Source organism: Mastigoproctus giganteus, chromosome 5, assembly GCF_048544385.1.
Source record: "Mastigoproctus giganteus isolate SK-2022 chromosome 5, ASM4854438v1, whole genome shotgun sequence".
NCBI lineage: Eukaryota > Metazoa > Arthropoda > Arachnida > Uropygi > Thelyphonidae > Mastigoproctus > Mastigoproctus giganteus.
Window position 1 is genome coordinate 214200251 of NC_143579.1, and position 18966 is coordinate 214219216.

At 36.7% G+C, this 18966-nt stretch overlaps 1 protein-coding gene across 7 annotated transcripts in view; it reads right to left on the reverse strand.

The window, feature by feature from the left end:
* Positions 1-18966, reverse strand: part of LOC150086086 (protein Hook homolog 3-like) — a 211839-nt gene that overhangs the window by 50148 nt on the left and 142725 nt on the right. For 2 of the 7 annotated variants that reach the window (XR_016546953.1, XM_090373696.1), the window contains exon 23: positions 7572-7746. The exons of the other annotated variants lie outside the window; for them this stretch is intronic. Coding sequence is in view for 1 of the 2 variants with exons in the window: in XM_090373696.1 (XP_090229822.1) it covers positions 7728-7746 (19 nt within the window). In the remaining variant the exon portion in view is untranslated. Of the gene's footprint in view, positions 1-7571; positions 7747-18966 lie in introns of those variants that run through there. 7 annotated transcript variants of the gene reach the window in all.

Below are 18966 nucleotides of genomic sequence, written 5' to 3' on the forward strand. Positions count from 1 at the left end.
TTTGGAAATCACGATGCACAAAATTTTAGAGAACTGCAACTTTTTACTGAAATGACATTCCAGAACATTACTTCAAATTAATAACAATAATAATAAGAAGTGTATGTCATACAGCAAAACAGAAAGCTATTTGCCTATTTTATATTTTCTAAAAGTACTTTAATTCATACCCACCTCCCAGCAATCTTGGCATATGCTTCTGGTCTTAGTTTTGATTTACTTGAACCAGAAATTTGTGTCTGCAAAGCAAGGTTACATCTGCTTTTTATCCACATTAAAATAACATTTTAGGTATCCTTCAAAACTCTATATATTAGTAAAGATATTGATATATTTCCTAAAATATATTAGGAAAAATATTTTTACAAGCAGCTAACTTATGGATTCATTTATTTATTAGCAGCAGTGCATTAATGAAGGTCCTGTCATTCAAAAACTTGCCACTATGTGTGATCAGCAAGGATACAAGACACATTTAACTAAAACACAACACATTCCCAAATCCTGTGTTAAAATTGACTGACACATCCCATAAGAAATATCTTTCACTATCAACTTCACAAACAGTTAAATATCACTCACCCCTGATCAGATCATGAGCAATTGAATCATTGGGTTTTTAAGCTTGAAGGGTAGCCAGAGCAAGAATCATCTCTGAGAGATGAATGGCCTTTTTTAAACTTTGTGAACAGTGAAAAGTCTTCAAATGACACATAGCATTTTCTCCTAAAGTTGTTAACATTTTGTGCATTCCTGTTGCACTTTTCTCTAACCTGAAACAAAATTTGATGCAAAATCACTGCTTGGTACAGTCGCTCATTTTAATATGCAAAGAAACAAACTACCTTCTATTCAAAGTATGCTAATTCAGACTGGCTGCAGATAAATGAGAAATTCATGAGTTACGTCTAGATGAGTCACTTTTTTTTTTTTTTTTTTTGATTTGGTAGTTGTTGGCGCATTGGCTTCTGTGGCCATATTGCACCTCCCAAGGTTTTTGCAGTACTTTGATCCAAGCCCGAGGCGGGAATCGAACCCGCGACTTTTGGGTTGCCGGGCAGGTACTTTACCCACTCGGCTAGCCCGGTCGGCCGAGATGAGTCACTTAAACATTGTGAAAGTTGCAATTCCTACAATGCCACCATTTCAAGATACAAAGTCAGTCCCCAAATTTATGGATCACATCTTGTACGTACATTCCTCTGCAGTACAGTGAATTCTGTGGGATTCTGATAAAGCTTTGGCTGGGGAAATGTACTGAAAAGTGTGTAGTTACACAGGATGTACCACATGTCAAGGTTCCACCAAGTCATTAATATATCAACTAACAAACGCTTAAATATATTAGTCTCAGCCAAACGACCTGACCAAAAAAAAAAAAACGAGGATTTTGCAACAAGGTTTCAAAGCATGCAATGGCTAGCTGTTCCATTTCTGAAAAAGAAATGGTTATGCTGATGCTTGATCATACTATTATTTAAGATGGCTGCTACCATATCCTTGAACATTGAATTTTCGGCTGGTTTTCCTTTGGCTTTCTGAAGCTGCATTCCAAGAGTGCAGGTTGGGCCCAGTTTTTCATTCTATAAACCAGGACATCAGCTTTGTTATGTCATACATGAGTTTAGCAGAGGATTTTTCATCCTGCAAACAAGGAGGTACTGATTTCAGCTTTGGTATGGCATTAGCATATCATGTAGATGCTGAAACACCTGTGTTTCATGCTGCCAAACTGAAATGGTGCTGATAAGTTTTTCATTTTGCACATTGCCACTATAGGGCTCAGAGAAAGCATGCAAAACATATGAGGCCCACCCAACAACCAATGGCAGATTATTTATCTATTCCAGAATTTTTTTTCTTATGTTATCATTAGTTATCTGTTGTTATGTTATCTGTTGAAAAAAAGCCGTGAATTAGGGTTGAATTTGAAAGTGTCTGCAATTCTGCCCAGACACGATAGGAGGGAGTATATGATGAGAGCCTTGTCGATCAATTCGGCCCTGGAGGGATTGTGCAAGGCTCAAGGGGTAGAATTTTTTTCAGCCTGGACTGTACTTGTTAACAGGAGAGATTGCTTCTACAGGGATGGGATACACTTAAATAGAAAGGGTGCAAGAATTTTTGCTGATGCTGTCAAGGCAATGTTAGGAGGGTCGGAAAACTGCTAGTTGGTGGGGATACAAGGACTAATAAATTAACAGTAGCCACTGGCAGAGGTAGAAGTGATTCTTGCACTGCTTCTATTGAAATGAGCAGAAGCCTGAAAAACAAGATGCAGGATATTTCAGAGACTACTGGGAGTCATTGCGGTACAAGTAAACACATGGGTTGTGTTAGGGTAGCTAGGAATAGAAACAGGTGCATGTATACCTGCGTGTACACCAATGCTAGGAGTTTGGTAAATAAATTTGATAAATTTGAGGTATTGCTCAACACATCAAAGGCAGATATTGTTGGGATATCAGAGACGTGGTGTCACACAGATATAAGGAATGCGGAACTGGAATTTGGGGAATACAATGTGTATAGAAAGGATAGACAGGACAGGAGGGGAGGAGGGGTTATGCTATTAGTTAAGAAACACAAAGTCCAAGGAAGTGAAGCCAGTCGACATCGATGGACAGGGCAGTGTCGAGTCAGTTTGGTATGACATAAGCATAGGGAAATCAAAATTGAGAGTAGGAGTGTGCTATAGGCCTAATGACTCTGATGAGTATAATAAGATATTGTACAGGGAAATAGAGTGGGCCAATAAATCAGAGAGTCTTATAATGGGGGATTTTAATTTCCCAGATATTGACTGGAATTTGTGGGTTGGTCACACACACACTAGCAAGGCTTTTGTGGATTTATTGGATGATTGTTTTCTACATCAGCACGTTCGTGCGACAACAAGAGGGAGCAATACTCTTGATCTGATTATCAGTAGTGATTCTTCATGCATTAAGAATCTGCAGATAAATGAACCACTAGGTGGCAGTGATCACAGTGTGTTGAAGTGGGATTTACTCAAGGAGGTAACTACCATCAGAGGTAAAGGGAAGGGTTTTTGTTTTCGTAAAGGCAACTATGATGGTCTGAGACAGTATTTAAATTCTATACAGTGGGACCAACTGATGATGTTACCAACAGCAAACTCAAAATGGGAAGCATTCAAGGAACTAATCTTGGAAGCTACCAGGCTTTACATACCAACTAAGAAATACTGTTCAAGGTTTAGGCCTAAATGGTTGTCAGATGAACTAATGAGACATGTGGCAGAGAAGAAAAATGCATGGAATACATACAAATTAATGGGTGACATGGAAGCCTATGATAGATATAAGTTGGTCTGTAACCAAGTCACAAAGGAGATTAGGCAGGCAAAGGCAGACTACGAAAAATCCTTGGCAAAGGATGCAAAGAAAAACAGAAAAGAGTTCTTTACCTATTTAAACTTAAGAAGGAAAGGGATGAATCAGATTGGTCCACTGGATATTGATGGTTCAACAGTTGAGGATCCTGCTCAGGTGGCTAACAATCTAAACGAGTATTTTGCATCTACATTCACGCATGAGGAGTTATTCAGGAAGGAGAATGACGTAGGTAAAGTAAACATTGGCAGTGAGCTAGATGATTTTGTAATAACTGAGAGGAAAGTGGAGGAGAGATTGTTGAGGATAAACATAAAAAAGGCACCTGGGGTGGATGGGATCTATCCAGTTATATTAAAGGAGGCAGCAAAGGAAGTAAGCAAACCCCTAGCCATAATTATGAGAGCTTCTTTGGACTCAGGGGAGGTACCCATAGACTGGAGATGTGCAAATGTAACCCCAATTCACAAAGGAGGATCAAAGGCTGACACAAGTAATTATAGACCTGTTAGTTTAACTTCTGTTCCAGGTAAATTAATGGAGGCACTGGTTAAAGAAGCACTGCAGGATCATCTAGACAAGAATTCAGTTATAGCTCAGACGCAGCATGGTTTTGTTAAGGGCAGGTCTTGCCTGACCAATTTGATTGGATACTATGATGTAGTCACAAAAGAACTGGATGCAGGGAATAACTTTGATATTATATATTTGGATCTTAGAAAGGCTTTTGATACTGTTGCACATGGAAGACTGCTGCACAAATTGGAGCAGTGTGGCATTGGAGGCAAATTGCTGCTATGGATAAGGGGATGGTTGAGTGGCAGAAGACAGAGAGTGGTAATCAATGGACACTGCTCAATGTGGACTAATGTTATTAGTGGAGTTCCTCAGGGTTCGGTGTTGGGTCCGTTGTTGTTTTGGGGGTTTATGAATGATATTGATGATGGTATATCAAGTTTAATGTCCAAGTTTGCAGATGATAAAAAGGTTGGCAGGGTTGTTAAGGACACTACTGACTCTATGCTGCTGCAACAGGATCTGGAAAGGTTGAACAGATGGGCTGAGAGGTGGCAAATGAAGTTTAACATTGACAAATGTAAAGTACTACATATGGGAAACAGTAACCACAGAGCAACGTATCAACTCTGCGGTACTACACTGACAGTGGTGGAGAATGAAAAGGACCTCGGGGTAATTGTGCAGGCAGATATGAAGTTCTATGAGCAGTGCAGATGAGCTGCAAGAGTAGCTCATGGTGTCTTGTCAATGATATACAGGAATTTTTCTAGCAGGGATAAGGAGGTGATTATTCCCTTGTATAAGGCAATGGTTAGGCCACATCTTGAGTACTGTATACAGGTCTGGAGGCCTCATTTCAAGAAGGATGTAGAGCTGCTGGAACGGGTACAGAGAAGGGCAACAAGATTAGTGAATGGAACAAAGGGTTGCTCTTACGAAGAAAGGCTTAAGTTTTGCAAATTACAGAGTCTGGAGACTAGGCACCGGCGAGGTGATCTGATAGAGGTGTATAAGGCTTTGAATGGTTTGAGCATGCTCAATGCCAATGGGATTCTTCATCTTGCTCAGAATAATCACCTCAGAAGGCATAAATTCAAATTGAGGAAGGATGGATGTTGGATAGATGTGCAGAAATTTGCCTTTGGCCAGCGGGTGGTTGGTTGGTGGAACCGACTTCCATCACTTGTTGTTGAAGTTGATAGCCTAAACAAATTTAAGGCTCAACTGGACAGGTATTTCAAACGAACGGAGGGGTGAAATGGGAGTGGTGTGTTTTTTTTTGGCTGATGCTGAATAAGCTTGCTTTCTTGCATTATATGCCTCTACTAATGCTAATGCTAATTAGTATTGAATAAAATTTAATAAGAGTTTGCTTATGCAAATCTATATATCTCAGGCTTCAATATGATACAATACATGAATATAGAGTATGTGTAAGTACCTTAAAATGGGCATATAATTTTTCCCCTTTGACAGATCCTTATTCCAACTGGGACAACTGCTGATATTTTCCTATTCACAAATACAGGCTTGGTGAATGCCCTTATAATACTTGAATGCATTGTTAACTAAAAGATTGTGAGTGTGGCTTATATCAGCATCTTTTGAGCATGTGTACACCAAGTTTTAACTTGCTCTTAGGTGACAGTCTAGCAAAAGCTGCTTTGAGCAAATACTTGTTTTTTTCATTTGTTGTGTGTATTAAAAATAAAATATGAACAATGTGCAAACATTAAATTTTGTTGTAAACTTGGAAGATTGGCCATAGACATGCATGAAATGATAGTACGATTAAAAAAAAAAAAATAGTTAAGTGGTTTCAAAGGTTAAAGAGAAAAATGTTTCACTTGAAGATGAACTAAGAAGCAGTCCTGTTAACATACCAAAATGATCAAAACATCAAATGAAGACCACCACAACACACCATCATTCAATCAGATTGATGACACTGACCATTTGAGAAATTGCTAAGGAGACATCTTTCATTTGGCTTAGGTTCAGGCCATTTTGAGAGGATTTGGGCAGTCTGTCAAGTTTGTTCCATGCTTTTTCACTCAAGATCAAAGACAGTATGAGTCATCATTCCATGTAAGTTGTTTGGGCAAGCTGTTTCAGATGCAATTTAACAAAAATTGTAAACAAGTGATGACTCTTTGATGAATATAAATATGAAATAAAGACCAAAGTTCAAAGCTCTCAAAGGTAAACTTTGTTACCAAGACCAAAAAAGGTTTGGAATGAGTTCTGACAGCATAATTTCCTTGTAATGCCAACTTAATTTTTTGAAAATGAGGAGTGTTAATTATCAAGGGAAGATCCAGTCTGACCAATCTAATTGGGTACTATGGCACAAGTAACAAAGGCATTGGATGCAAAAATTAAAATTTTGACATCACACACTTAGATTTCAGTAAACTGCTTGATACCGTTCCACATGAAAGACTGCTGCATAAATCGGAACAGTGTAGAATTAGGGCAAGTTACTGATGCAGATAAAGGGACGGTTGAGTGGCAGAAGAAAGAGTGGTTATTAATGGGCACTGGTCTTCTTGGATTGGTATTACTAGTGGAGCCATTCAGGGTTCAGTACTGGGCTCTGTTTTAAATATTTAATATCTAAGTTTGTTGATTATACAAAGGTTGGCAGGGTGATTAATGACAGGGATCATGGTATGATACAGCAACAAGATCTAGACAAATCAGGTAATTGTAATAGTTAGACATGAACTTCTCTGACCAGTGTAGGCAGGCTGCTAGACAGCTGAGGAATTCTCTCAATGACATACAGGAACTTTTCTAACACAGCAACGAGATGATTATTCTGTTGTATAAGGCAAAATAGTTAAGCCACATCTTGAGTACTGCATACAGGTCTCTGGGAATCTCATTTAAGGAAGGAGATCTATCGGAACAGGTGCAGAAAAGAGCAATTGGTCAGAAATTAAAAAAAAAAAAAAAAAAGAGCACTCTTACCAAGAAAGCCTATTTCTGCATGCAGCATCTGGAAAGTAGGCATCTGCAAGGAGACATAACTGAAATGCATAAGGCTTTAAACAGACAGAGTAAATAAACAAATTGCTGATAGTGTCCTTATTCTTTATCAGATGAAACATATGAGGGGGACATAAATTTAAATTGAAAAAGAGAAACTAATTGCTGGAACAAACTACCATCTGATGTTGTGGAATGAGTAGTTGGAATAATTTTAAGGAAGAACTAGACAAATTCTTAGATGGAATGGACAGATGATGTGGATAGTTTTATCATTTGCCACTATTAATTCAAGAACTGCAATCAAACACAACAGACCACCTGAAAGTATTCACAAAGGTTTTCCAAAAATGTTTCAATCAGTGGTAGGCATAATGGAACAAATGTGTGGTTTCAGAATGAGATTATATTGAAGAATATTAATAGAGTACACACTTATCATTGAATTAAACATTCATAATGCTTTTTTTGATCAATCCTTACATGCTGAGAATAAAATTCTCCATTAACTTCTTCCCAAGATTAAATACCACACCTGATGTACTCCACCTATTTACATTTAAATTAAATCTTTGAGTGAGATTTCAAACACTGCATCTTTATGTATAATGCATATTGAACATATCTCGTGTGATGTATATAAGTATGTATTTCACTTAGAAAATACTACACTTCAGTTATGTTAAAATATAAACAATACCATCTTTAATTATATCTCTACAGCTTTTCACCTGCTTCCCAAAATACAGGTAAAAAAATTAGACTTTTCTCTCTGTATAAATATACTACATGCAACTACAAGATCCTATTATAGGAATAAGTCATCATGTCAGTTGTCTGGTGTCTTCGGGACATGCAGAGTTAGTTCTCGAAGAATTCACTGAAAACAAATAAGCATTCATCAAGATGTTGTTAAAAGACATGACATTAATTACAAAACATCAAATGTCAATACATCACATTTCAGGGATTTTTTTCCCCTCATGCATACAGTTAAGTTAGAACAGAAGTTAAACATACGTGCATCACATTTCAAACAAACAAACATGCATGCAAGGTGAAACATGCTGAAAAATTATATCAAGAGCTAGCAACAAAAACAACAGACTGGGCTGTAAGTATATAGCCTTTTTTTTTTTTTTAAATTGGACATTTCCTATTTGTGCATAGCATTGCATACTTAATATTTGGCATGCTAAGTTTTATTTTTCTTTGCATTCGTGAGTACCAGTAATAATTTGCCAGCAATTGATGGTAATAGAAGATTATCATATAATGCCACCAAAGAAAGCAAACTGCATTAAGCGGAACAATGCTACAATCATATACATTCATCATGGGATGCTAAATTAATAATCTCACAACGAAATAAGAAAATCTGCAAAATTAACCTTGGATTATCTTCATTAGTGAGGATATTTTCTGCCTCTGCAATAATATAAGGTATATCAGCTTTTTTTTTTTTTTTTAACAAATACAAAAATAAAAAAGAAAGCAAAACCAAACTTAATATACTAGTGATATTCAAGTGAAAATACAAGCTGTGGTGTTGAAATTTCTCACGATGCAATTAATCTGCATATTAAAAATACAATGTGCAATATGAAAAGTTCATTGCAAAAATCAAAACAGATTAATTATATTTTATTACCTTCTACATACTTTTTAACAATTTGCTGTAGTATTTAATTCTCTATTAATATTTAATATTTTACTGTATAGGGTAGGTATTCCCTTCCCTTTATACTTTGACACTTATTTCTATAATTAAAGGCAGGCAAAGAAAAACGTATTTATTATATTAAAGCGAAGAAAAAACATGAGCGGCAACTTACTATACTACTAACCACATTATTATAGATCTACTTCTTAAAATTAGATTTTTTAAATGTTATCCATAAAAACTAATAAACATCCAATAATAAACTAGGACATGTTCATCATTGCCTGTCATGTGTCACTTTGGATATCAGCAATGGCTTCAATTATCATAATATTCAGTTCATCTCTAGTTTTGGGATGTGCCTTGTACAATTTACTGTTCAATAATTTCCAAAGAAAAATGAAAAAAAAGAGAGAAAATGATGCATCACATTAAATACAAGCAGTGACAATGTTTTGCTTTGTTACAGAATGTAATCAATTTAATGAACAACATTTAAAAGATGCAATTTTTAAAAAGTAGACATGTAATAGAGTTTGGAGTATATTAACCCATTAGTTATGCTGCCTGCAATTTTAATAAAAATGATAGCACCTTGTTTGACAGATCAACTGCCACCATTTTTTTTTTTAAATCTGGCTTTTCTTGAAATATGGTTATGGACTGTAATACTTATTAAATATAATTCTTATTGTTTAATGAAAAATTCAAAAATTAAAAAGGTTGAATTTTTTATACCTGTTTTTTTCAACAAAAGCAACTTTTAATTAAATCAGCTCAAAAATGATTAGGCATAAAATATAAACATGAAACTATTTATGAAATCACATCAAAATGATAAACTGACAGGTGATTCATGTAAAAGTAGTATGAGTGAATAGATATAGGAAAAGATATCTACTCAGTGATAAAACAAACTATTGGAAAACCAGACCTGCAAGTTCGGCTTTTTCCTAGTGTCAGTAAAAAAAAACACCCTATCACTAAAAAAACTGAATAAAATCAATATATTCCTTACCCTACACTAAAACTGACAAAACAGATATTTGGACAGTCAGATAAAAGAAAAAATAATAACCTCTTTCACCAACAAATAAAAGATATTCAAACATTGCACTGGTTTTCCATCTCACACTTGGTGTAGATTAAGTAATGTCATGCTAACTATCCCTGCTAATCTGCAAAAATAGGAGGTACAGGATTTTATTAAAAAATAATTTTATACTGGTAACAATATCTAGTTTGCTGTAGCAACACTGTCAACCAATTAACAAGCATCATACTTGTTTGCACAAAGCTGAAAGTAAAAATAACAAACAGTGGCACCTGGCTTGGAAGATCCTTAATAACATGTCACTTCTAAAACTACTCAAGTAAGACTACATACAATTAGCAAGTAGGCAGAATAACAATCACTAATCCTGAAGTGGCAAATTTATGCACAACAGACATTTTGCTGAGGGGTCTTTCAGACCAGATGCCATCACCATGAGTAAAACCAATTTCCTCATGCTTTAGTTTAATACAATAAATGCATGTATTTCTTGGCCCACCTTAATTTTCCTCAAACAACAGTCAGACATAAATAGTCCACTTCATATGACATTACTATTTTTTATTTTAATATCACCATTTGGATATGCAAGCTTCTGTTGACATATATATATATATACACAGGGTGATTCACTACCAGTGCGACAAACTTGCAGGAGGTCTAGGGGGCACAAAGACGAATTGGAATCACATAGCATTGCAGGGTCCGAAATGCCTTCATCATGCAGGACGTTGAATGTGAAGGTCGCGTGAACAGCGATCCCGCTGGAAGTCAGCATTTGCGAACCATTCCTGTTGAAGAAACCAAGTAGCAAAAGTCCTCCGGAGTGGATAATCCGCAGGCTCCAATGATTGGACGCGTTGCAGATGGTATGAACTCATTTGGTTTGTTGACAGTATCCTCCATGCAGTGGATTGGGAAATACCCAATTGTTGGCCTATCGCTCGAGTACTCGGATTGCCTTCTGCAAGACGTAGGACATTCTCCTCATTGTCTGGCGTCCTCGTTGTTCCCTTTCGAATCATGGTACCTCTCATGAAACAACCAGTCTCACGTAACCTTCCGTGCACACGTGCGAAAATCGTATGATGAGGAGCACGCCTGTGTGGGAAATTCCTGGTACAAGCGCAGAGTGGCGCCCGTTACAGTCCACAGCTCCATACGCTAGGTGCATGTCAGCCAGTTCAACGTTTGAATACTCGTCCATCCTACTACCTCTGGAACCGGTTAGCAAATGCTGACTTCCAGCAGGATCGCTGTTCATGCGACCTCCCGTTCAAAATCCTCTACCGCATGACGAAGGCATTTTGGACCCTGCAATGCTATGTGATTCTGATTTGTCTTTGTGCCCACTACACCTCCAGCAAGTTTGTTGCACTGGTAGTGAATCACCCTGTATATATACAATAAGACCCCCGTATTCATGGGGGATATGTTCCAAGACCTACCATGGATGGTTGAAACCGCTGATACAAGCGAACACCTGCTGACCCCATGTATAATGTGATTTTCTTGTACATACATATGTATAATAAAGTTTAATTGATAAATTAAACAAACAGTAAGACATTACCAACATTAAATACAGTAATAATAAAGTACAGCAGACTCTCAATTTACCAGGATTGGATTAACGGGTACACTTCAAGACTCCAAATGAAAAAAAAAAAAAAAAACCCCAGAAACCACAAAATTCAAGTAATAACTAGAATAGGTATGAACACACATTTTGCAAGTCGTAAATAAGCAACAAGAACCGGCATTATAAGTCGTCATTGGGAGATTAGTGTACCTATTATCTTGCAACCCCCACTGTCTTCACACCTACCGCTCAAAACAAAAAAAAGACCAAATGTTTAGTTTGTTTTAGTGTGTCGCGTCGACTGTTGCGTTCTGTCGCACCACAAAATGATAAATTTTGTTTCTTTATTTATGTCAGGAATGTCGCAATTGTTTCTTTTTATAGTAACTATATTTTTTTTGTTGTTATTTAGAAATAGCAAAAATGCAAGAGTTGCAAGAGAAAATGCAAGAATTAAACAAAAACTTGAAATTATTCAAAAGTTTGAAAACGGTGCATCTGTTAAATCTCTAAAGAACCATTATAATGTTATGGTGAGTTATTACGTAGCACAGAGCGAAAAGGAAGACAATAAATAAATGACAAGTTTAATATTAAATTGTAAAACACATATATTAAACACACAGTACAAATAGGCTTTCGGTTATTATGGTAACCTTGATCAGTCAATCTGACAGTTTAGGAACGTAGAACATAAGGGCATGTAGTGCCAGTCATGTATAGTTAACTGAGCAATGTAATAGTTAACTGTTTGATGTTGAAGCTTGTGGTTATGACATATGCAAAAATTGCCAACATTTGTCACTCATGAGAATGGTTGCTTTAATAATAGAGTAGACACTACATCCACTACTTCTGTTGACTGAAGTATTAGAGCACGTGATGTGCAATGACTCCAACCAGGCGTGGCACTGGTAACGGTGGGACGATTGACAATCATGACATTGCAGCGCAGGTCAATGTTGTGTCAGGTTGACCAGAAGTACTCGGCAATGGCCGAGTATTCTATGTCTGCTAAGCAGATGTCTCTTTTGTGTTCTGAAAGACATTTGCCGAGCTTTCTCCCAATTTTTCCGATGTAGCAGCTAGAGCAGTCACAGCAAGAAATGCGGTAGACTAATCTACTTTGTACTAAGGTGGGAACCGGTGTTTTCACTCTAGAGATGAGGGATCGCAATTTCCTGCCAGGGAGCTGTAGCTGTACGCACTTTATCCCATGTGATTTCAGGACCCTAGAAACCTGCTGTGATAGGTTTGGATAATATAGGATAAATGCACTTGCAGTGGAGTCATTGCCTTGATTGTTTGTTATTTGGTTTTTAGGAGCATTAGCAACTAAGGCCATATTGCTCGGGGAATATGCGGTGGTCATTCCCTGACCTTTCCGCATCCTCCGTATTTGGTGGTAACGGGATCGAAACCCGGTCTAATCAAGAAGCATGTGTTACGCACTTCTGCTCCTTCCCACCTGGCTACAGAGGCGTCCATTACCTTGAATGTTCCTGTTGGTCACTATGTGGACATGTGTCTGCAGGTCACACCTGTCAAGGGCCTTACAAGATCTGCCTTGACCTTAGCGATTTCGGTGCCTCTCATACACAGAACTAGAATGGGTCCAGGCACTGGTTAACAAGGTCCACGCAGTGCCAAGAAGATGGCTGCACATGTGTGCTGACCAATAGTTGGTAAATTGGTCAGCACACATTGGTTTGCGGTAGACAGTTGTCTTCAAGCACGTGCCCTCACGTCGGACAAAGGTGTCTAAGTATGGTAGGGTATTGTCTGACTCTAGTTCGATGGTGAATTTTATGAAAGGCGACAGAGAGTTGAGGTGGTCTAAGAGCCGGTCGCCCAAATCTCTAGGGATAACTACAAACACATCATCCATGTAGCAACACCAAAATGCAATGGGATCTGACACATTCGTAAATGCATGACCCTACAATTCTTCCATTGCGATGTTTGCTGTCACTGAACTAACTGGGGAACCCATGGCTGTGTTGTGCACCTGTTGGTAAATGGAGTCGAACATAATTGTGCCACCAGTTAAGCACAGTCTGAGGGGACGGTGGAGATATCATCTGGTGTTAGTTTGGTCCTGCTGCCAAGTTCTGGTCGCTATCCAAGAGTTTCTGGGCACATGTGATGGCAAGTTCAACTAGGATGGAGGTGAAAAGGGACATTACATCAAATGAGGCTATGAGTTGATCTTCTGAGATGGATAGGGTTCAGATCCGTTCTATAAATTCACCTGTTGGAAATGGTGTTGGCGGTCTTGCCAACTAGGGAAGAAAGGAGCCCTGATACAAACTTCGCCAACTCATAACTCAGTGAGCCGCAACAAGAGACAATGGGTCTTAACGGTATACCTTCTTTGTGAACTTTTGGTAGCCCGTAGAATTGGGGAATCTGGCAGCTGCAGGCAACTGCATGTGGATTCTGTTATTTTCTCCTGCTTAAACCAATTGTTGACGAGGATGTTTACTTTCGACTCCCATCGTTCCAAGGCTTTGATGGGAGGAACATTTAAGGGCTGGTAGACAGAAGTGTCCTGTAGGAGAAACAGGACTTTCATCTCATAATCTGTGCGATTCAATACAACTGTTCGACACCCTTTGTCTGCTGGAAGGATTACAATGGATGAATCTTGTTTGAATGCTTTAAAGGCAGAGATTTGTTTGCAGTTGAGACTGGAAGAAGCAGGGCGAGCATGATGTAAAATTGCTGCAGTTTTCAGGCAAATTGTGTTCACCACTTCTTCAGGGAAACGTGTTAAAGATGCTTCTACACCTAAAGCAATACCAGTGATTGGTGGGCTTCACAGAAGAACAGCAAATTTCATACCCAGAGTCAACAGATCTACCTGTTCTGTATATAACTGCTTGTCGTTCAAGTTCAATACAAATTGTGTGCAATTTGCAGTAGTAGTACTATGTTGATGACGAGAGTCAAGGGACTCGCAGATTAAAATTGCGAACTTACGTTTTTGGCGTGCACAGTGGCGTTCAGATTCTCTGACAGCTTGGAAGCACAAGGCATGGATTATATTTCAGTAAATAAAGTCAGGAACCAAACTTCTAAGTTCAAGCATCAGGGCTGCTTTACTGATTGAAGCATTTTGTAAATCGATGAAGGCAGCCAATCCAAATATCGAGGGTCTTGTAGCTGAAGTTCTGACAGGTACATCACATACATTCGTTAGGAAATGAAGGTTTGTAAAGAAAACCTTTCAGAATGATATAGTTTGACTTACATCTGTGGGCAAATCTGTGATGTTGTCTACCACGGGCTATAAAAATGAAGTTCTTTTGCAGTTTCATGACTACGTCATATGTTTGATGGCCAAGAATAGTTTGAATATAGTTAAAGAGGCCTGTGCGCTCTGAATTCATTATGGTGAGTTATTACGTAGCACAGAACGAAATGGAAGACAATAAATGACAAGTTTAATATTAAATTGTAAAACACATATATTAAATACATATAGTACAAATAGCTTTCGGTTATTATGGTAACCTTCAACAGTCAAACTGACAGTTTGGGAACATGGAACATAGGATATATAGTGCCAGTCAAGTATAGTGAACTGCGTGATGTAATAGTTAATTGTTTGACGTTGAAGCCTCTGGTTGTGACGTATAACGCTGCCAATGTTTGTCACTCATGAGAATGGTTGTTTCAATAATAGGGTGGACATGACATCAACTGCTTCTGTCAAACTGAAGTATTAGAGCACATGATGTGCAACAACTCCAACCAGGCACGGTGCCAGTAATGGCGGGACTGAATGACAACCACAATATCGCGGTACGGGCCAATGTTGTGTCGGGTTGACCAGAAGTGCTCAGTAATGGCTGAGTGTTCTATATCCACTAAGCTAACTTCTGGTCAACCCGACACATCATTGACCAGCACCGCGATATCGTGGTTGCCAATCAGTCCTGCCATTACTGGCACCATGCCTGGTTGGAGCCGTTGCACATCATGTGCTCTAATACTTCAGTCAACAAAAGCAGTGAATGTCGTGTCCACCCTATTATTGAAGCAACCATTCTCATGAGTGACAAATGTTGGCAACGTTTGCATACGTCACAACCAGAGGCTTCAATGTCAAACAATTAACTATTACATCACGCAGTTCACTATACATGACTGGCACTATATGCCCTTATGTTCCACGTTTCTAAATTGTCAGTTTGACTGATGAAGGTTACCATAATAACCAAAAGCTATTTGTACTGTATATATTTAATATATGCGTTTTACAATTTAATATTAAACTTGTCATTTATTCTGTTTTCCGTTTCACTCTGTGCTATGTAATTACTCACCATAATGAATTCGGAGCACACAGGCCTCTAACTACATTATAATGTTGGTGATCAAACCATATGCAACATTGTAAAAAATAAAGGGAAGCTATTCAATTTAAAATCAACATCGTAAAAAATAAACAGAGGCATCGTATTGGACATGCGAGTAGTATGGGATAAGTTTTTTCGTTTTTTTCCGGGGTTAACTGCGGGTAACTGAATCGGCAGTCACAGGGTCACAACTGTGTGTGTGTGTGTGTGTGTGTGTGTGTGTGTGTGTGTGTGTGTGTGTGTGTGTGTGTGTGTGTGTGTGTGTGTGTATTGATTGAAATAAAGAAGTCAATGGACAATAAATCAAAAAAAAATATTTATATATGATATTTGATTTTAAAAGCTTATGTAATGGTAGCACCCAGGTTACTTTTCTCTTTAATTTAAACATATTATGGCATTTTTTTCTTCTTTTACGGGGAAGGGGGGGACATTATACTTTTCTCTGGCAATAAAGATAAGCTACTTACTAAGGGCTGCATTTAGATTACATGAAATATAAACAATCAGACTGATATAAGAAAAATTGTAAAACCACACTTGGAATATTGTGTCCAAATATGAAGACTGCACATGAAAAGACATCAAGCTTCCTGTAAAGGTCTGAAAAACAGGCAACCCGTTTGGTGAGATCTGCAAAGGAAATATTCAGGGACTTTAAATTTGTGGGATACATAAATTAGAACCTCAGAGGTGAACTTATTTAGGTCTATAAGGTTCTAAGAGATAGATAGTAAGATGAAGTTGAAATTTTCACTATTATAAATGATTCCAGAACTAAGGAATATAAATTCAAATTATGGGGGGGGGAGAGTTTAGACTGGACTGTAGCAAGTTTTCCTTTACCTATAAGTTGTTAATTACTGGAAAAGTTACCTCCATGGATTGTTGAGGCTGATAGCCTGGGGAAATTCAAAGGGTAGATATCTAAGTGAGGGGGAGAAAAACACACACACAGTAATTTATTTTTTATTTTTATATATTAGCATACACAAAAAGAAAAAAATATATATATACGCACATGCTAATTCAATGCAGCTGTATATGCAGAAAATGTATTTATCTATCTCTGAATTCCACCAGAAAATGTTCATCACTTGTAATTCCTTCCTGAATTTTGATATTTTAACTAGTTTACTATTGTTTTTTTAATCATTCATTATTTTAGCTGCCTGAAAATACTAATCATATTTTTCATTATGGGTATTTAAGGTTTCAATTTTAATCTGATAAAAATACATCTGTCATAAACCTAAATCAGCATTAAAGGTTTTTATGTTACTCTGTTTCATTCACAAATAACCCAAAGTGACTGAAACATATTAGTTCTTAGAATAGGAATGAGAAGTAAGTCAAGTGCATATCATTAAGTCTAATAAATCTCACAGCATTAGTAAAAAATTCTCTAAGCAATTTGTTTTACCAAATCATGGATAACAATGTCTTAAGAAGTCCAATTCAATGTGATGCATTCTAGCCATCTGCTACTTTTGTTCTTCTTAAAGAATGCCTTTTAGTATCTTGTGATCAACAACTAAACATATTTTCAAATCACAGTTATACCCATGCAGCTCATGTTTTCTGTGATAAGGTGAAATATAATAAAACCGAAAATATAATAAAAAATAAACAGCAGAATAGCCAAGAAATACTTTAGTCGATTTCAATAACTTTAAGCTTTGGTAGGGGATGATAAATCAGTTCCACACTCCAGTACTCACAAATGACTGTTGAATCCATATTTCATCATCCATTTTACTGTGGTTGGCAAAAGGCATTATTATAGATAGGTGAACAAACAGCAGAATGGAAATACACTTTGCTATGTAGAGATGAAATATTTAATAGCTCTTCTGTAAAAATTTTGGATAGAATCAACATGAAATATTTGCAGGCCTAAACATTATGCATCACTGTCTTGGAGATTTCTTCAGTAGCAAGCAGGGTAATTTCAAAAGTAACTTTTCAATTTTGAAAGCCTATATAACTTAGCATATTTTGAACTTGATAAAAAATATCAAACACTGAATAAAAGCTGTCTTGAAGGTTTTAACTGTGGTGAGAAGTTTAAAAATTTGATTGGCATATACATAGCATAAACAACAAAGTGGAGGTTTTCAGTCATACAGAATGAGCATGCATTTTTTTCTCCTTTAAACAATCAAATAAACTTATTTATAACCCGCACCAAAGTTTCTTCTATCAACCATCAACCAGATCATAATTCCATAAAAAACATGATGATGCATCTCCCACTCCATTTCTCTCAATATTCTTAAATTACTGAATATAAATATCCAAATTCAATTAATACAATGATGTGGTCAGCACAATCTGAGCTATATGGATGCAACTGGGACACCTAATGTAACTGGAACACCAGTCATTAATATTTATTCAAATTGCCCAGTATATCTATATAGCTCTCCAGGCCTGATAATAGGATTTGGCTGAATTTCAAAGCATCTGCATTTGGGTTTAGTACTTGTACTGTAGTGGTTATATAATCTTAGTATAACCGGTTCAATAAATTTACTTGACTATAACATGTAGTACGATTTTGTCTTTTTTTCATAATTCATTAACTAATGATTGTATCACCATTCTTCCAACAAATAAAACCATTAAATGTTTTACCCCTATGAAGCAAATGTATTTTTACTAATCCTTTTACAATTCCAAAGGGCTTCTTCCATCATAAACTCTTGGTAATCTATTTCATTTTAATGATCCATAAGTAACATTACTATTTGTTTGTGTACAATCTACTTTATTTACAAATAACATATTTCAACAGTAATATATCGAATGGTCAAGTTCTGCCAATTCGTGTTTTTAAATCATTTCATAATTGCTCAACACAGCAAATCATTAAAATTGAGGCTTTCATCCATATTCACCACTAACTTGAGCTCTTGGTACATTAATTATTCTAATCCAGTTGACAAATATAGAAATCAAACCTGCTTACATTCTATACTTGTCATTGTTCACCATAAAAAGCCCATAAATATTTAAATTCATTCATATTTTGTATTTATAATCAACATCCATCAAATCCAAATTTCTAATTAGAAATTGCGATTTGAAAAAATTAAATAAATCAGAATTACCATTTTACTGAGCGCTGCACTATATCCATAACGATGTCATGGCAATTCCCTTCTAGGAGGAATAAATGAAATGTCTTGCTCCGAAAATTATACAAAATTTATTTTCAATCCAAGTTTATCTCCAATTTTAATTTGAAAATTCAAGCAATTAATTTTACTAAATGCCAAAATCAAATACTGATTTAGTCATTTGCACATATTATTTAAATTTAAATAAATATTTAACTTATTATAAAATATATTTATTTCTTGATTATATTTCTTATTTGTAATTATATGACTTTTAACATTGTGGCATTGATGTGGTGAATAGATTTTGTATTA